At 39.3% G+C, this 20,538-nt stretch overlaps 1 protein-coding gene across 4 annotated transcripts in view; it reads left to right on the plus strand.

The window, feature by feature from the left end:
- The window catches only part of RPS6KC1 (ribosomal protein S6 kinase C1), an 86,489-nt gene that overhangs the window by 57,685 nt on the left and 8,266 nt on the right, over nucleotides 1-20,538 (plus strand). For 3 of the 4 annotated variants that reach the window (XM_027453712.3, XM_027453715.3, XM_072035504.1), the window contains 4 exons: nucleotides 796-843; nucleotides 2,429-2,561; nucleotides 10,129-11,709; nucleotides 11,981-12,070. In XM_027453712.3, the coding sequence (XP_027309513.3) occupies nucleotides 796-843; nucleotides 2,429-2,561; nucleotides 10,129-11,709; nucleotides 11,981-12,070 (1,852 nt within the window). The remainder of the gene's footprint in view (nucleotides 1-795; nucleotides 844-2,428; nucleotides 2,562-10,128; nucleotides 11,710-11,980; nucleotides 12,071-20,538) is intronic. The other variant, XM_072035503.1, reaches the window with a different exon arrangement.

Here is a 20,538-nt window from a genome sequence, read left to right on the forward strand (position 1 = left end):
ACCTGTCCACTCTTTTCTCCCAAAATGAAGCCTTGTTTTTGCTGTCACCTTAATACTGCTTTACAGACCGGAAAGGAACTTCTTTGCAGCTGTTTCTGTTGTGGCTTCTGAATGTTGCAAAACAAAGGGCAGTTGGGGAATGAGACTGCAGTGGCTGTATATAGTTGGTAAAACATTTTCATGTGGCTTGGGTGTGTGCCTTGCCAGCTTTTAGATTAGCTTCCTGGAAAGAAGGTATGTAGCTCCACTCTCTCTCTCAAAAAAAAAAAATAAAAAAAGGCAAAGAAAACCCAAAACCTTTGGTAACCAGCTAGAAAGGAAAACCTTAGGTGGATAGAAAGCCTAATGGGGGAAAAATACAGAAGGTAGGCACAGTGAGTTGGAAAAAAGTAAATAAATTGGGATTTAAATGAAGTAACATAGGAAACTAATACTATGTGAAGGTTACTCTTTGTGCTTTATTTTCCTGTTACCATCATATTTCTGTAATTTGGGTTCTGGTTATGAAATACTCTTCTTGGTTTAGGATTCATTCTTTAAGTTAGTGGATTGGGAATCAGGTGACAGTCTGGTAGTTCTATAGAGATCTATATCCTCTATTTCCTCCATCGTATTGTTTTCCTTTAAAAGAAAAAAACTTGTTAACAAATGTATGCTGCAGGGCTTTAATTATTATTTTTTAAATCACAACTTACATCACATCCTTTGCAAGACTATTCAACATTAAGAATCATACACGTATATTGTTATCTTACTCACAAATTTTAAATGTTTCTCTGAATGCTTTTTCCTTAGGTTTTGCTTGTAATGGACACGAGAACACAGCAGACTTTTATACTGAAGGTGAGTAAAGTCTTATTACTTCTCTTAACAGTTTGGCCTCCTAATTTACACCACCACACAAAAATCACTGCATCTAATGTGCAGAGTTCTCTGTGGTATATTACTATGTTAATACGTAGATCCCTCTTAAGGGCACTGGAGTTCTTTTTTCTCATTATCCAGTTGCTTTCCATTCTTTTCTTTGTGTAACTTCTCTAGTGCTCATATGTGCTGGTTTACTTACTTGAGTTGCTGCTGGTAATTGAAGGTAATACCTCAGCAGGCTTTGAAGAATCACAGTTTCAATGTGGTCCTTAAAAAATCCCTAAAATCCCGCCAACTCAGAGCATATACATGCTGCTGATTAAAGAAGTTAAAATAATTCTTCTTAGCTCCAGTACATCCACATCTTCATCATGCCTGGGCTTCCCTTAGTTGAAGAATATGATATTGACCAAAGGAGATTCCAGATGAGATGGATGACTGTTCTTATCCAAAATTGCTATTCTATGGTTTACATCAATAGGCTCTGAAAAATGACTGTAATGCTATGAAACTATTAACCGAATGAATCGTTAATTGTTTGTAATAATTTTTTTCACATTACTCTTTCTTGTTTCAGAAAATGCTCAGATCAAGATCCCAACATGCTTGGAGCATCTGTGATGCTGAGAATTAGTTTAGTCTGAGTCGTGTTATTGGGGCTATTGAAACGAATGACTGTTGATAGGAGGAAGGGCTAAAAAAAAATGATGTCCCAGACACGGAGCTATAATTTTTTGTTAATATTTTGTAACTTTGCTTAAGGTCTGGCTTACAACCCTGCCTTAACTTTGTGCATTTGGCCTCTGAAATGATTTGTCTTAAGTATCTGTAGGGTACAGAAAACCTGTTTATTCCTCAGAAAGGATTATTTGTGAATATGGTATCTTGGAACCTCGCTTTATCTGCTGACAGATAGGGTAACATTGAATTTCCCATTTAACTGCTTATGTTTATCAATATTGTAATAGGTCACACTATTGACATAATTTTTTTTCCTTTCTTTCTCGCCTCCCTTTCTCCCTCCCACATCAATTTTTGCACTTCTGGCAACTTCATCTCTGTGCTACCTCCCAAAAATCATTACCTCTCAAGGAGACTAATCCCTTCCTTTCCTTTTTGTTGTGGTTGTTGTTGCTGCCTTTACTAAAGTACAATGGAAATGTGAGGATTACCTGTAAGTCTAGGGCATTCTTTTGTCTTTAGAACTTGAATTGAATTTTTTAATAGTGTCTTTTGGTCACACACAAAAATAAATTTTTTAAAAAAGGTCACAGGGAAATAACTGAGTGTCATCCTGATGACTTAGTTTGAGAGAGATTCTAATAAAAACATTGACCCATGTAATTGATTTTAATGGCAGCTTTGTGCCATCTTCTGTTCTCTGGAAATGCGCCAGATGCCATCAGCACAGCCTCGGGGGACCGAGGGGCATAGAGCAGCAGATGAGTGGTTTCTCTGAAGCCCAGAGTAACTCGGATAGATTAGTTTGGTTGATAAACACAGAGCACAGCAGGCTCCAAAGGCAACTGAGGGTACAACTGACCTTTTTGTTCTCTGTCAGGGTCTAAGGAAAAGTAGTGAGTACAGCAGGAGCAGAACGACCATCATCCCCCGCTGTGTGCCCAACATGGTGTGTCTGCACAAGTACATCATCTCTGAGGAGTCTGTCTTTCTCGTGTTACAGCATGCAGAAGGTTTGTCTCTTGTTTAAGTATATTGCTGAAGAGTCAAAGGTTTAGGTTTTTAATCAATGGTACATTTCAGTGTCAAATTAATCTCTTATATCTTTAATTAAAGTATTTTTACTATGCCTAAGAGATGTCATGTAAGACACTCAACACCCTCCCTCCTCCTTTTCCCCCTCATTTTGTGGTGGATTTGATTCCTGTTTCAAATAGCCTCAAATCTTGATGGGTTACTTAAATTGTAGTGATAATGAAAGCTTCCAACTGTTTATTTTCTACAGGAGAGTGAGTGCTTTGACTGCAATAAATATCTGTAGTGTGTACAATCATCTCTGAGAAACAAAGTCTTTGGCTAAGTCTTTTGTGAACTTTGGTGTTAGTAAAGCGTTTAGTATCTTATAGTTAAAATGACAAGTATTCCCACAAGAGTTTAATAGCTCTGCTTAAAAAAAAAAAAAAAAGAGCATTTGCCTATTGGTTAATACCACGTAGTTATTCTGATCTGGGTTTTTAAGAAAATAGCTAGTGGCATCACATAGGAGTTCAAAGCAGAACCACAGAGTTGTGCCTTCAAACTATTTATGAAATTCCTGTTAAATGTTAAAACAGGGAACAGGTGGCAAAAAATAATTATGTCTTGATTTTTTCCTCTAACACCTGGATTTAAATATTCCCCAAATGTAATTACCCATATTTATTTAGAGTGAGTGCAGAATATAAATTTGGGGTTTGCTAATAGTTCTCTTTTTAGGAAATGTTAATAATTCAGTCGGAACGGATTATTGGCAGGAACTAAGCTAACTGATAGAGAAGATGATTTTATTACATTGAATATTATTTCTTTTATTCCTAATAACTTAGATTTTGCCTTTTTCATGAACAATTTATGTCACGTGAGGCCAGTTAAAGTTAACTATACAACACGAATGGTTTTTTTCTGCTGTGTGTGACATGGTTTTGCCATGGGCAGTGATGCATGAAGAAAGGCCTCACATTGCAGTGCTGTCTGATGGTGATCTTGAAGGGTTACGGTGCAGCCCTGTACAATGCTACTTTTCTTGAGGTGTGTTTAATTCAGGCAAATAAATTAGAAGCTATCACCTGAACTGTATTCTCCACTTAAATGGGTATGGTTTGTTTTGAGAAGTAATAATTAAACAGAAAACAGCCCCTTGTCTCGTACCAACAGATCTTAAGGCTAACGTGATCAAAGAATTGGAGACCAGATACAATAGAAATTAGAATATATTGTTCCTGATGTTTCTGCAATGTCTGAAGACCTGGAGTTTTTTGCTCTTCTCTTTGAGAAGAATGTCCCTTCTCAAGACAGATGGAAAACTGGGTAGCAAAATGTGGTGTTATAGTGGTCAGATAGAGAGAACAGAAATTTTAAGAAAGGCTTAATTTGACTGGTTGCATGATGCCCTTTGAGCCCTTCCATTTAAGAACAGAAACCTCAGCTTAATATTTGGGATGGATGGGGTGTTTTCTTTTGAGAAGGAACGACTCTCTTCTACTCATCTTTGACATGGTCACAAATCCAGTGAGAAGTGCTTGGCTTAAATCTCCTGCTCTTACCAACCCTGGCTGTAACAAATGTTTTGAATTCTGGTGGGAAGGATCTTAGATTTACCAAGTGCCTGGTAAATCAGGTTTGTATAACTTAGAGCCTTGTACAAAACCCAGTGACGTTTGTTTGGTCTGCCAGCAGCAGAGGTGGTATCCTTGAAGCATTCTCATGTTGGCTGGCCAGTCAGCAAACACATCCTTGGAGACAGCTACAGCTCAGGTTGCCTTTCTCCCAGCTGTGGGACAAACGCATGCAAGCAGGAGATGTGGGAGGGAGATGGGTTATTCTGAGGTGGAGCTGGGAGAGGGGGCACAGATGAGATATGAGTACTTGCTGAAGGGAGCTGAGGGTAGGGAATGTGGGAAGAACCAGGGAACATTGCTGGGAGGATGGTGGGGAGGAGCTGGAGGGACCAGAAGGGATTTCGATGCGTGTGAGGGCTGTTGCTGATGGTACGTAGTGCATGGATTCACTTGACTTGGATGCTTATGGGTTTAAGTTATAAACTGCAAAGAATTTCCCCTCGTTTTCAGAGGGTCTTCTAACGTTTTGTTACAGATATTACATATTTGCTAAGGAGCCTGCTATTTCCTGTTTACAGCAAAACCTAACCGTGTTATCAAGTTCAGCCCAAACTGTTGGGTTTTGCATGGAATTCTGAAAGCTTGACCCCAAACTTCTGCTCAAAATGAAAACTTGTTTTTTCCTTAGTAAGTCATGTTGCAGTTACATGCTCAGATTGGCGAGCAAGGTCCTGGGTGTTCTAACAGGCTTCTCTCCTGGCTGCAGTTGGAGGCTTCGAGGGTGTCTTAGAAGCATGAAAGTCCATAAAGTTATCTTGTAGCTTTGTTGGAAAGCACTTGCCAAATTCTAGTGTGGTAGAGAGCCAATCTGATGTTAATAAGGCCTCGCTTCTTCTTGGCACTAACAACTCCAGAAATTTTAGAAACAGATGCTTCAAAAATAGGCTGGGGGGCTTCCATGGGACATCAAAGTTTAAGTGGCTGTTAGAAGCTGTCAAATCTCTTTAAGCATAAATAAGCTGGAGTTCCTATCAATCTGGAGAGCACTCAAGAAACTTCACGCTGAAGAGGCTTGCTGCACGCAGGAATTGAAAGACAACAACGTGGTAGTGTTCTGGCTTGCAAAGCTGCGGATTTGTTGTTAGGAAAGGAGGCAGTACTCGCTATAAAGACGCGAGAGGGGGAGATCAGAAAAGGTAGGAAAGGTGATCTGGTCCTTGGCAAGGGGCTTTTTCAGGAGGCTACTTTGAAATAAAAGCTTTTGCTTGAAGCACATTGTGAAGTGGGAGCTTTGCCTAAACTATTAAACTTCATAGCAGAGACTCACCAGCAGCAGTGGAAGCAGCCCTCTAGATAAAACTGGTATTTGTAACTATTGTCACATTAGAGATTAGGTAGAGGTGAGCTTCCAGTTCCTATATATGCTGCAACCCCGCTGTGGCTGCCATTGGGATGCTGTGAAATGTTATTATTGTATCATGATAATTCCTGCATGTCTGGTTCCCTTTTGGCCTAGAAACTGTGCAGACATAATTATATGTTGTCATTGTATATTAATACGATGAAGTTTAGCAGTAGCTGTCTTTATTGAAAAGAAGGACAGTGATTCTAAGAAAACCATAAGGCTGTTCTTTTTCCAGCAGGAATATTGATTCACATGAAGTGCATAACTTAGGATTGGTACTCCTGGCCATAAACAAATTTTTATGCAGTGATGTAGAGAGTTTGGCTAGGTTTTGGAGAATAATTCAAGCAGATGTCTTTCGGTAATCTGTTTTTCCTTCTTTATCCTATCACAACAATTTGGAAGCCCAGGTTGTTCACTTTGACTTAGTTTGGGCTTTCCTTAATACAGTGATTACCAAATTTTTAGCTGCATTCCACTTGTGCAGGAATTGGAAAAAGTCCTTCAGAGCAACCTCATGGGCCAAGCTAGCAAAAGCCAATGATTTGTTTTGGAATATGGCCACTTAGCCAGTCTGTAGGATGTGGAGCTGAAACGGTAAGTGACTGAGTAGTGAGTGAGGAAAAAATCCAACAGGTTATGACTTTATTTTTCATGTGAGCTAGAACAAAAACATGGTTAGGAGACTGAATTTGCTGATCTGTTAGGTTTCCTCTTATCTTATGATGTGTGCAGTATAGTCTCTGTATCTTTTTCTCTTTGATGTGCCTACTTCTAAGTCCTATTATTAGCAACAAAAAAGTAGAAGTGTTTGAAAGAATATATATATATATATATATAAAACTTACAAAATTCCTACCCAGCTTCATCACTTGGCCACTTTATTTTGAAATATCCTCCTGATTTTTCTTTTTGGAACGGTAATATTTTAGATTCTGCCTCTTGAAGGACAGATATAACCTCCAGAGTATTGGAAATACAATGAAGTAAGGCACTCCTAAATAAGTAATTTTACATTAAATAACTGAAGAAGAATGTGGAGCTTTGAGTTTTTGCTTTCTTTTTTTTTTGTGTGTGTGATAATAAAACCACAAGGAGTAAGCTAGACTGGTTGCAGAGCCAATTTGTGGTTAAAGAATTTTTTAAAATTAATTACGTTAATACTGTACTTCTGAAATTGTACTAAATACTAATAAACTTTAGCTTAAAATCATAGCTTTTATGGTTATTTAGTATGTTAGACTATTTGACAGTGAGAGAAGCTTACTTGTTTAGATTGATTTCTGTAATTTTAGTTTTTATAGATTCCTGATACTATATTAGCATGGCTTGCTAATGGGTTTTCTTGATCTTACACAACACATGGGGAGAGGGGGAAAGATTATTAGTATGTCATTCATAAAGGCATAATTATATACCCAGATAGGAATATCACTCTTGTTTGACCCTGAATTGGACATTTTCAAAAAGGAATAAAATTGTTGTTTTTCACTATAAAACACAATTATCGAATAGCATTTATTTATGTAGCTCCACTTGACCAGGAGGCCAGTCTTGAAATATGTGTGTAAACATATTTGGACATAATCAATTTTTTTTTTGTATTTACTTGCATTTAACTCCAAATTAGAGTTGCAGCAAGTAGTTATTTTCACTGTGATTTCTCACTCCAAGAGACTATTAATGAGCAACTTCTTTCTTAAAAAAGGTAAGATAATAACAGGCTTACTAATAGGAAAATGAGTCATTGTTGCAGTTCTGTTTTCACAGGTAGACAGTTGTGAATTTCTGAATCCTGTAGGGATAAAGCGAGATTTTTTGTCTTGTGGAAATTCTAGGTTTGCTGAAAGCATTTGAAATCAAACATTTCTAAAAACATAGTTTGAACCTCTTGACTTTTCCATTGAGTTCTCTGCAGGATTTTGAAGGACTGATCTCAACATGTCTGCTTTCCTTCCCTAGTCCTTCTTGAGTCTATTCCTTTCTTAAGCTACACTAAGACTTTGAGTAGAGGCCAAGATCTGGAGGAGATTGCATGAAATCTTGCATGAAGTCAGGTGGAGGAAGCAGAAAACCAGAGCTGTCCCAAGAGCAGCTTGACCTGTCTACAGGTGAAAATCAAAATTGTGCTGAGGAGAATTCTTGCACTTTCCATGCTGTCAGACAGTCCAGACCCTTCCTACCTTAAATAAAGGTTATGAAACATTTAGGTTGGTGAGAGCCCTTCAGATGTGACATGCAGGATATTAGGTGGTATCCAGTAGTGACACAGAAAAAAATGGGATGGTAGACTACAGAAAAAAGGTATTGAGCTTTCTGGATCCTTGGGTCTCTATTAAAAATTAATTTCCTTACTATTGAGGAAGGAATATCGTGCTAGTATTAGCATTTAAAGCCATGCTTGGAAGTTGAGATGCTGTTGTGCCAGGCACTGAACAATGCTGCAGATATGTAATGTGGATCTTCGTGGGTCATCTTCTGGGAGCGCCCTTTGAAAGCTGAGATTTGTGTTTTCAGAAGAAATTTGTGAAGCGCTGCTATGATAATAACTGCTAGTGATATGAAGATGGAAATGTTTAGTATTTGCTTGCACTAGTAAGTATGATGCAGGTGGGATGGGCAGGTGTAATGTGCCTTATTAAATGCAGCAGGGGGGTGGTTGTCAAATGAGATTTTATTGTTCAGTGTGAAAAGACCCTGAGTGATTCCTTGCCTAATTAATTTAATTGAAATTTTAAAGAAAATTAATTGTCATACAAATACTATTCCATCAGAATCTTGGGGTAAAATTCAACTGTTGTGTTGCTTCTTTTATGATGGATGGAAGTGTGGAAAAGAGAACGTCTTTCACGTGTATGTAAAAATGTGTGTTTTCTGCAGCTTCCTCTTTTTTCTCCTTTTTGGTATTTTGTTTCCTGCCATTCCTTAGCAAAAGTGTGGATGCAGGTAAAAACATAAGCTTAGAGAGATAGTTGCTGACTATGGGATAAACTCGTTTGGTAAAAACATAAGTAATTTAAGAACAGTAACTCAGAGTCTCTGGGAGCACTGCTTCAGTTTGTTCCTGTTCCTCTTCCTGGCATCCTTCCTTGCCTTCTCTGGAAAGGAGCAAGGGTCATCTTGACCCATGAGGTCCATTTGTAGCTCGCAGGCAGAAAGCGGGTGAACCAATAGATCTTAAACTGTCATCTTTACCACTGGGCTCAAGCTGTTAGAGTTCCCTCTTGATATTTTTAATATATCTACTTTCAGTGAGATATATATTTTTTTCATTTCAGAAACAAGTCCTGTCTTAGCCAGGGGGATGGAGAGCAAGAAAACTCCACATTGTATTATTCAAATTCATTTTTAAAGTATCAAGGTTTTTCTGCCTTTGATAACTTATTTTTTTGAAATACCTGGAAATATATAAAACCTGTTTCTAGGCAATGAAAAATACTTTCTTCTTTTGTTGTACTTTTTGAAGGAATTTTGCCTGATAAGGAGAGTGCTTAAAAATAACTACTAAAGACTCTATTTTGGAAAAAAACATAATATAAAACTCTGTTTTACCCAAAGAAGTTTTAAAAAAAAAAAAAAAAAAGGAAGAAAAAAAGATGCCCTGTGGGCCGGATACTTATTCTTTTCTTCTACAAAGGTTTTGTTTGAGCTGTACTTCCCAGCATTTCTGTACAATCTTTTAAATTAAAATGTCTTGACTTTGCATTTTTCCTTAAATTACCGAAGGTGGCTTTCTAGCTTCTTAAAGTCAAATTCTTAGGCACATGCAAGAGATACAGTCACTTCTTGATTTGTTTTGTGCAGCGTATGATTGTCATCTGTAATCTTTCTTAAAAATATGTGGTATTGGAAACAGAGTCCTATTCTGTATTTTTAAATATTTAGTGATTACTTTTGGAACTGTAACTTTGTTTTCGAAATTTTGATATGGAGGAACTGGATTGCCAATGTAACTTAAAACATTCATAAATCATTTTGTAATGCAGCAAGGCCTGAAGTAAAAGGGAGAAAATCATCCGTATTTAACTAAAAATAATTTCTTAAAAATATTTTTTTATCTTTTCAAAGAGAAACAGATCCTTAAAATAACCTACTAATATGTGGTGATTTTCTTTCCCTTACCAACCTTGCTGATCAGTAGCTTTTAGTCTGTCTTCCCTAATGCTGCTTATGAGCTGGGAGCTGTGATTCAGTACAGGCAGAGCTGGTTACGGGCACTAAACCATTTGATCTTTCCTAGTTGTTGCTTTCTTTTGAGACAGCAGATGGAGAGTAGTCACCACCATGCAACTTGAGACAGACTCTGAAATGAGACTTTACTGAAGTTTTTTTTTTTTAAAAAAAGAAAAAGCTTAATCTCAGATGGAGCTATTTAAATATTTATGTATTAATACAAATCTGCTTGAAAAGCAAGTCGTGGTCCCTGTAATTATTTTCTACTGAGGTAGCAGATTGAACTTGCTCTGTGGGTTTAAGGAGGTGGTATATTCTGTCGGTGTGAGTACTTTCCTGTATCATAATGAAACTGATTCTGTTTTGAGTGATATTAAGAGATTTCCCCATTCTCTTTCCTTGCAGGAGGAAAACTGTGGTCTTACGTCAGTAAGTTCTTAAACAGAAGCCCTGAAGAGAGCTTTGAAATCCCTGAACCCCAAACAAGCAGCTCAACCAAAATTCACCTGGAGCGGCCAACGCCTAGTCCGAAAGAAATCAGTAGCAGCACTGATTCCAGAGAAAGCTACGGGGGGGAGCACATGCTGAAGGTGATCCCGCTGAAGAGCAGCCTAACGCCGAGCTCTCAGGATGACAGCAGCAACCAGGAAGATGGCCAGGAGAGTTCCAAGTGGATGGACTCAGCATCCAGCTCAGAAGAAGAGTGCACTACTAGTTATTTAACGTTATGCAACGAATATGGGCAAGAAAAGATTGATTCTGGCTCTTTAAATGAGGAACCTGTGGTTAAACTGGAGAATGAGGGTCTGAATACCAAAGAGAGAAGCTCCTCGCAGAAACGCACTGTTGTTGGCAGTGATAGCTTCAGCTCTCAGATTCCATCTCAGGAGCTGAAGCTTTTCATTGACGATGCTGAATCAGAAATAGCCAGTCCTACTCGGATATTGGACTCGCTAACTAAATCGAAGAACAGCCCCATGGAGCTCTTCAGAATAGACAGCAAAGATAGCGCTAGTGAGCTTCTGGGGCTTGATTTTGGAGAAAAATTGTATAACCTGAAATCAGAACCTTTGAAGCCGTTGTTTTCTGTTTCAGGTCATGACAGAAGCTTGGATGCCCTGGAGAGCAAAATGGGTGTGAAAGCTCATGACACCATAAGCAGGGGTTCAAACGACTCTGTGCCAGTTATCTCCTTTAAGGATGCTGCCTCTGATGATGTGAATAGTGTTGATGAAGGAAGGCCTGATCTTCTAATAAACTTACCTGGCATGTCTGACGAAACAGAGGAGGTGGCAGTGTCAAGGCCATCAAAGTTTACAAAAACCGATATGGACATCTTGGAAGTAAAATTATTAGAAACGCCCGATGTCTTACAATTAAATAATTCCGCAGAGCAATGCAAAACGTTTGATCAAGAGCAAGGTCATGTGGCACCGGAACTGGGTGATCCTTCCCACGAGGAAGTGAATGGACAAAGCGGTGTCACGCAGGGAGCTCTTGGGACCCTCTGTACTTCTGACCAAGAGGTAGGTAGTTCAGAAGATGGGGCTCTATTGCAAGGGCCTGCAGCCTGCTCCTTAAACGTGGCAAGCAAAGAAGAAAGTTTGTTTGTTTCCAACCTGCTCTCAGGTGCTCAAGATGTTAGCTCGGATGGAAATACGTTAAGAAATGAAGCAGTGTTGCTGTTTTCCGATCAAACTGAAGACTTTGGGAAAGAGGAAACAAACCTGGCTTTGTTGCCAGCAGCTGAAAGCGAAAAGACAGCACCAAAGGGGGAAGACAAAATAGCAGTAGCAGGGGAGAAGGAAATACATCAAATTTTTCAGGACCTCGACGAAAGATTAGCGATAACCTCCAGGTTTTACATCCCAGAGGACTGCATTCAGAGATGGGCAGCTGAAATGGTTGTAGCCCTTGATGCTTTACATAGAGAAGGAATTGTGTGCCGCGATTTGAACCCAAACAACATCTTATTGAATGATAGAGGTCAGGAACTTTTGCAAATGCATTTCTTTTTATTCGCTGTTGCTTCCAATTAACTGAGTAGGCGTTTTATCTTGTAATTAGTATCTTCATTTCCTGTCTAGAGCTTCATTATCAGTGCAGCAAATTCACCCCCAGTAATAGCTTCTAGTACTTAATGATGCCATTATTCTTAATGATACTGTTTTTAGCTACAAAAGGAGTAATTACAGTTCACTTCTGCAGAAAATGGAAGGGAAAAATGTTTTGATTTCTCCTGTCGTTTTGTTTTTAGGACACATTCAGCTAACGTATTTTAGCAGGTGGAGGGAGGTTGAAGATTCCTGTGACAACGATGCCATAGAGAGAATGTACTGTGCCCCAGGTTAGAGCAATCACCTACAATGTTTCACTTGGAAAGTAGATAAGCAGCTTTCGTTTTCTCACGGAGCCTCTATAACACAGAGCTCAAGATCATGCAATATCTGCTAGAATTTCTTTTCTTTTTACTGAATGTCTTAAAACGCCAAGAGGGTTTGTAACTGCTTTATTGCTAACTGTGTTGTTGTTTGTTGGAGCATTTCCGTAAAGTGTAATTGCATCGAATGACTTGTTTAAGGACATGTAAGGAATGTTCTGTTTTCTTTCTGTTGTTTGTTATGTGTGAGCACATCCTGATAACTGAAAAGAGCAAATATGGAAAAGGGCGGACCGAAAAGGCGACACTATGAACTTTAAAAACACAAAAGTTTATTCATGCAAAGAGTATGGGAGAAAAACACATAGCAGTTTGAAATATACAACCTTAATAGGCTCAGAGATGCCTCTGACATTTTTGATGAGCTGCAGAGGGCTTTGAAATAGTTTAGAGAGCTCTTTTCTTAGAACTGCTTTCATCAATCACGAGGGTGATAAAATCAATATCTCTTGGGTTTTTATAGTGAGGATGGCACTTGAAACTGAGACCTCCCTCTTTTCCTCTTTCCAATTTATTTTCTGCTATTGTAGTCATCTAATGGTTGTGACAGCCAAAAATCGGGTATTTTACTTGTAACTTCGTGTTTTAAAAGTTTCATAGCTGGGTTAAAGAAACTACTTTTTGAGTTGAAATAACTACAGGGAGGCTATTCGGATTTTTAGTTTGTCTTTTTGATTCTAAATTTGAAATGCCAATGTACTCTTTCTGCTGAGTGCACGGTCTGGTTCGGCTTTGCAAGTTGGCATGCAGGTAGTTCTCAAGCTCAAAGTCTGCGAATATGCTCGGAAAAAAAAAATAGCTGAAGATAAGAGTTATCAACAATAAAAGACAAAAGTTCTGAACTTAGTTGGGCATCAGGTGTTCATTCTGTGACTTGGTTCCCCCCGACTGAAATACAGTAAGGAACTGCTGCCTGTGAATACAGGTGGCAGGATCTCAACAAAAATTTGAATTCCAGCCTCTTGAGATTAATAGTAAATAAAATCTTTGCTATCCAGGTGCAAGTTAAAAGGGAAATGGCAGGTATTAGAGAGAAACAAAAAACAAATGCTTTATTATCAAAGCAAAACCAGCACCTTTGTTCTACTCTCACCCCACTTTATTTCAAGAACAGGAAAACTGGGGAATCCCTGCTTTTTGAGCCTCACAGCACTTCTTGTGGTTGTGGAACAGAAGCGTGCCCTGGTTGCCAATGTGTGCTCTGTTGTGATAGAGGGAGGCATTTTCCTGCCTCCCTACCCCAGCCTCGTGCAGAGCTCTCCCCAGTTGAGCAGCAGTGAGGATGGAAGCGCAGCCTTTTCCCACCCTGTCACCATTAATGAGCTGTGAAAGTCAAAGCTTAATTTTTCTGTGTTTTAATGAGGATCCAAAGAGAAGCTTTTTTCTTTTTTTTGCCCCCTAAGCCCCAGCCAGCCAACTCCTGCAGTAATTAAGTGTTTAGGGAGCAGTTGAAATAATATTTAGAGCTCCCCATGTGCAAGAATAAAGTTCTCTGCACCATCGTTATTCCACCTCACAGCACAGGTGTGGCAACCATTGGGGTTTTTCTTGGTTAGGTTGCCCTCTCCTCTCTGCCCTACCCCAAACTGGAGTTTGCTTTGTGTGTCTGTAACTGGTGAGCCGCAGGGTGATTTGCAAGTGCAAATATTAGGTAGATGCAAGACAGCTGAACTGATACTGCTCTGAGTCTTACCTTTCGTATTTCTTGATCTTAGCATTATCTGTTCAGAGTGTACTCAGATTTTAGTGTAGCTATTTCACGATAATTTTTGCATAGCAGGGTAATGCTTGCAATAACTCAGCAATGCAAAACATATTTTGGAGCCATTTTTGTTCTGTGTAAAGGTTTACTCTGCGTACCTTAAATAATGTGGATAGCTGAGGCCAAAGTAGCTTTCTTAGGGTTACTACTGCTGCAAAGTCTTGCCTTAAAACATTTGATCAGTATTAATAAAAAATAATCCCATTAGTGGGCTTTCTTCAGGAACACTCCAACGTTAGAGGAAATCAGGCCTTACTGGGATGGTCATTTTTTCCTTTGGGAAGTGTGCGGTGTCCCTGGAGCCTGTGTCTCTCCCCTCTTTATCATGACAGTCACTCCTCAAGCAGCTTCCTGGCTAACCATTTTGAAATGGTAGTTGTTTCGATTCATGATGCGAAGGTAAATTGGCAAGGTTTTTTTTTTTTTTAATTCTTTTTTAGTTGCTCTTTAGAATCGATCAGAAATGTTTCTTGCATCTTGCTTTTTTCCTGCTGAAGGCTGCAATTTTGTAGAGATGAACTAGTGATTTTCATGAAATTTAATCAGGTCTTAGGATTTATTTATTTGTTTTATAACACAACACAGCGACTAAATGAAGTGACTCAAAGTGATTTTTTTCTTGGTTTGAATGCTCCTGGTGTGTCTGGTGTTGTGGGCTGTGTTGCTGTACCTCTGGGTACTTGACCTCTCCTTTTCACTTCTGGAGGATGCAGTGAAACTTGTCTTGGCAAATTTTGTCTGCATGTGTTTAGCTTGGTGTGAGCTTTCATCTGAGCTCAGGACAGAGCAGGTTTTGGATATGGTAAGTTTATGTGTAACACACTTTCGATGTTTTGTTATTTTAACACTCCCATTAAAAGTATGCAAGAAAGGGAAGATGTCTTTGCCAAAGCACCGTCTGTTAGGGTCTGGTGTAGCAGTCTGAGAACAGGTGATGAGTTTTCCTGAGATCCTTTTTCTGCACTGGTTTTTGAGGAGCAAATTTAATAGGTTAAAAAAAAAAAAAAAGGAGAGAATGAATGTGAAAGTTAAATAGATTGCAGGATATATCCAATTTAAAATAGGTAGGAAATTGTATCACAGAGTTATGTGAAAGATATAAAAATGTACTTGAAACCATTTTATCTTTTTAATTGGGAAGGTTTTAGGTGTTACTCTTTTACATGACAAGTTATACAGTGTGCTTAGCGGTGAAGTGCCTGAGGGTGTGTTTGAATTTTAAGTTGCTTTATTGGTTGAAGGAAAATACGGGATCTAAATTCTACAATTCGTATATCAGAATCTAGTTTCTGGAGGGGCTGGGAGTAGTAACGTGTTGATGTTGGAGCTCTTTAGACTCTGGAGGGTAGAAGTCCGGCTGCGTGCTGGGGTTTGCTTACAGGACCCTAGGAGTTTGTGTCTGAGGTTTTCATACCCAGTGGTGTAACTCTGCATTAAAGCAAAGGAAGGTGGTGTCGATACAGAAGCAGTGATCAGATCCTTTCCGCGGTGGATAGCGAGGGCTTGCTGAGCTCCTGCTATCCTATGACAAATGGAGAGTTGTTGATCTGCATGCATATAAGAGGGATTATGCGATAAATGTACAAAATAACAGAACAAACCCAACCATTACGGATGGAGAAGTGTCAGAAGGACGGGGGACGGGATAGTTCACATAGCTGCGTGCCGTTTCCTGCTGACAGTGTTCTTCATTCTCTTTGAAATAGCAATCGTCGTTTTATATCGGGCGTAAATTAAAAGCAGGAATAAATCTTCGGCGAGAAGCTGCACTTGTGCACCGGTGACGGCAGGTGGCATTGTACCATTAATGGATGTTGCTCTGGCTCTCGCTGCCTCTGATCTGCCTCGCTTCGCAGAAGGGCTGGAGCTGAAGACGAGGTTTATTTGCAAGGATTTGCATACAAGGCTTGTACTTACAAGTTCGGAGTCGTAGTGAGTTGTAGTGCTGTTGAATCTTGGTAAAACGGGCTAAGTCTTTTTCCTCCCGCGTATTTCTACTTAAAAAAACCAAGTTGATGCTGAAGCAGCTACTGGAACAACAAAGCTGCAGATGCTTGAAAGTAGAGCCCGCGCTATACTTTGATTAATGGCCAAACTAAATCTTTGCTGTTCACCTATGATAAGTCAAATGTTGTTTCTCTAAACCACCAGGGAAATGGCGGATTATAAATCATCCCCTATAAACTCAACACCACTTCAAGTAAAACTGAGGGGGGGGGGGTTGGCCAAGAATAACCTATTTGCTTTTAAAGAAGGAATTAAGCACTTGTCACTGGGATTTTCTGCCGCGTTAATACAGTTAAGGTGACTAATGTGAGGCTCACGTGTTTTGCTGTGCTTTCTTTGGTTTTTACTTTTCTAGGTAGTAATTTTGTTTTCTGGGCGTTTTAAAGTGTGCGAAGCAGCTGATGTCTGAATACAAAGTTATTAGCAGATCAGACGGGAATGATTCACTTCTGTTTAAATAGCCCTTTGCTCTCGGTGCCCCCTGAGAACTCTTATCACATATTTGTCCAAAAAACCCCACAAAAAAACTAACACAAAAAAAAATCCCTCACATTATCCACCTGCCCGGTGGCTGATAGTATCAGCAGCGTATCTCTTTATCTCTTGGTTAATGTGCCTTGGTATTCTGAAGGGGGGAAAATTCCAGTAACAGATTCAATTTACAGGGACAGAAACTTGAGCAAATGCCAACCTAGCAGGGGGGCCATTATTCTGCACTATAAATAAGTTTAAAAAAGAAACAAACGCACACACAAACCTGTGAATCAACATGTTTTGGTCTAATTGAGGGAAAAGCAAGATAGATGAATTTTGAAATGCAAATGATCGCCTTCTGTTATTTAAGTATCAGTTTTGCCATCTTTGTGATCCTAAATGCAAAATGTTGTTACCTTTTAAGCAGAGTAACAATTATTTTCCGTTCTTGATAGTGTGGGTTTTAAAATAAAATGGGTAACTTTTTTCTTTTTTAGAAAACCTCTCCGAAGTATGCTTAATACTTGTCAGAAAGACAAAATTGTCTAAAGCCACAGGCTAGTCGGGTCTGTTTCCCACTAAAACAGCTTAAGTTGAGGATTTACACATAAAGAGAAATTTTTTAGGTACTTTTTCAAGCTAACCTGTAAAGCAGGATGTCGCAGAAGTGACTGGCTGGTCTAACGTAACATGTAAATACGGTGTGTGAATGAGGTGCTTTATTTACACTCCCTAAGCTCTCTTTCCAGCACCGGGGATAAGTTCTGTTGCACCCCTGTGGAGTTATCAGAGGATGCGATTTCAGAGCTGTTCTCTGGTCAGAGTCTTTTTTTTTCTTTTTTTTCTTTCTTGTCCACACCGTGAGTTTTCTCCACGTTGCATTTACTAAAAACTGGAGACTTGCTTGTTGGGATCGTGAAGCCAAAGTGAGCTTAGCTTCATAGGAAATAGAAGTAGGAAACTGGCCATCAGTAATGCATCACATTACTCTCATGCTTTCAGAAGCTGTGTGCTATAATCAAGCTTTACTGACATAAACTAGCCTTCACAGAAGCCTGCGCATAAATATATGTTTTGTTTGGTTTTATCTAACCTGATACTAATTGTACACAGTGCAAAACCTAACTAAAATGAAGGCTTTCTAGGTAAACGATTTTACCCCCAAACAAACTGAATTGTTTCAGTCTGCAGCCTGATATTCGTGCTCCGAAATGAAGATGTAACTTCTGCTTGTAGACAATTGAAAATACAGATGTGAAGTGCAGCTGATAACCTAAAGCATATGGCATTAAAATAAAAATTGCTGGATGCTATTATTAGCCTGTGTGCTATAATTTTTATTTTCTGCACGAGACAAAAATGGTCTGCCTCTGTTTACCAAATAGATATTTGATGCTGGAAAACCTGCATATTATGTGCGGGTGTGTTTCAGGAGAAATTTGCAGGCACTCATTAAATTCTGCTATTCTGTATTATAGTCATTTAATTTGGAGTAGATTGTTTAAGAAGCAAAATAACGGTGGCGGATTAAAGTGCCATTGACCCCGAGAGGTGTCGAGGGGAGGGTTGGTCGCATGGCTATGGTGTGAGACTGGACTTCCTCGGTTTTATTTCTGTCATATAGCTTTTTGTGTGACATTAATGTTTCAGGACGATCCTAATAATGAGAGGAGAAACAGGGCTTTTGAGTGGGCAAAAGTGTAGAAGGACAGGCTAACTTGATTTTAAAAGCACTGGCAATAAGAAAGGGGACTGAACATTGAGATGAAACTACACGGCTGGTGTGAATAACGAGAAAAGGTCTGAAGCTGCAGAAAAAGTAGCGATAATTGTGAAGCTGGGAGTCACAACCGTACAACCGTTTGGAGGTGTACAGCTCTCCAAAGGCACCTGAGTGTCCCGCAGAAAACACTAACAGCTGACTGCTCCCGAAATAGCAGGATGGCATAAGCCTGGAGTAGGTAATTAAAAGCAGAGGTTTGGAGGGAGCAGCAGGTATTTTCTGTAAATATCGTGGTGTGCCTGGGCACTCAGGCGTGGTGCGAGTACGCTGCATGTTTTAGGCGAAGCACCTGATCTTGTGGCTTTTGCAGGCTCTCTACCTAGAGTAAGCAGCGAGCTGTGGTGAAGCTGTAGAAGAATCTGGTGATTTAGTCTGGCTAGTGTAAAAGGCAGATAATAACTCTGCGAGAAACTAATTCACCTGTTTGTGGTTTCTTTTCTTTTTTCCCTTTTTTTTTTTTTTTTAAATAACGCAGCTAAAACTTGTAGATAGTACAGAAGATGCCTTTTGAAAACCAACAGAGATAGCTGAAGGGTTAAATGGTGTTTGCTTTCTTTTGATAACAGAGCAGTAAAAGGTTTCTTTGTCTCTATCGTCACCTGATTATTTTAGAGGAAGTTTTAATTCCATCTTGCGTTGCTAAAAGGAAGAAAAAAAACATAGTTGCCTCTAATTTTTTTCTGTTAGTGACATGAGGAAATTTCTTCCAAAGAGGAACATAGCAGCTCGTGTGTTATTGAGTACCTTTAAGATGAGACTTCCTATTTTCATACTTCATTTGATCTTAGCAGATGTTCATTGGACTTGCCTCACTACTTTATTGTTTAAAGACCATGATAAACTTTTTATACTTAACTGTAGCTGGTTCAATACTGTGTTTTATAAATTGCTAAAGCATTTTAGGCAAAGCATTATGAGTGGATTGCTTGTGTGATGTATTATGTAGTGACTGTATCTTCTATCCTGGCTGACTGAATCTGCATAGAGTAAATTAGCTTGGACTCATTTTACTTGGTTCTCTGCAAATGCTTCTTTACATTTATAGATATTAAAATAAGATGAAATAGTAAGCTTTTAAAATTAAATGAGTGTAAGGTAAATAGAATTTCCGAAGCGACTCTAATGTTTTTTTGTGCAATGCTGTTTATCTTAATGGCAGCAGAAGGGGAAAACGTGTCTGATGCTTTCAGGATGTTGGACAAGTCCATTTCCTCCTTAATGGTTTCAGACACCTGATGGCAGTTCAGATGGGTGTCCTTGTTTTCAGATCAGTGCAGAGACGATGCTTGAAGCTGTGCTGTTTCTGCTAGAAAGGCAGAGTGAGGGAGAGGGGTGCCTCCGGTTTTGAAATTCTTATCAATCCCCTCAGAGTCCAGTGCTCCCTTCTTAATTCCAGGAAAGCCATCTCAATGCAAAGCCCACCCCCATTCTCACGTGTTCAGAAGCAGTACTTCCACACTGAGCCTTTTTTCTTGTGAGCTGCTTTCAGCTGTTTTTCCTAATTCAGATGGATTTTTTGGATGCTACAATTTATCCTAAGTTTGGTTGATTTTTTTTCTTTCTGATCATTTGCAAGTGACCTGGCCTCAGCAGCACAGTGAATTTCCAAGTCCACCTGACTAGCTTTAAGCCTGGCTTCTTTTATTTTAACTAGTATGGGCTCGTCAGGAGCCCGGGAAGAAACCATACCTGGGAGAAAATGCTTGAGGTGTGGTAGTGAAAGCCTTTGAAGCCCTTCAGTATGAAAGGGTTTATTTCAGCTTAAGGTCCTGTAGGAGGAATGAGTAAATCAGTCTTGGTATTAACAACATCATCAAGGATGTGTGTTCAAAAGAGGTGAAGTTCTGCTTGTCTTCTTTAGGACTGGCACTTCTGTTTAAAAATACAGCAGGTTGTCAGCTACAGATCCCGCATCAGGAAGTAAGGTGTTGCTGTGTGTAATGCAAATATTGAGATAAGTATGGAAACCATAAAGAAATGGCCTTTCGGTTGAGACCAGCTGCTCAGAAGGACAGTGCTGGGAAGAGAAGCTGTTTACCTGTGCCATCTGTCTCTCTCTGAATCTGATAGCATTTTACACATCCCCTGCCCTTCAGTTACCCCAACTGCTGCTGTTGATAGTGTTTCTGTGCTGGAATTTGGTTTTGTGATTCACCTGCGCCAGTTGGTGCTAGCTGTGGTGTGGGCATGCACCAGGAAAGGAAAAGAAAGCAGCTTTTCCTTATAATGAAGTTACAGTAAAGTTGGAAGAGCTGCTGAATTTTTTTTTTCACCCTATTTTTTCTTTCTCCAGTTTAAAAGTGTTTTTTTTTTTTTTTTTTGTATTTGTAAATAAGAATATTTTTTTCT

The sequence above is a fragment of the Anas platyrhynchos genome, chromosome 3 (assembly GCF_047663525.1).
Source record: "Anas platyrhynchos isolate ZD024472 breed Pekin duck chromosome 3, IASCAAS_PekinDuck_T2T, whole genome shotgun sequence".
NCBI classification, from domain to species: Eukaryota; Metazoa; Chordata; class Aves; order Anseriformes; family Anatidae; genus Anas; species Anas platyrhynchos.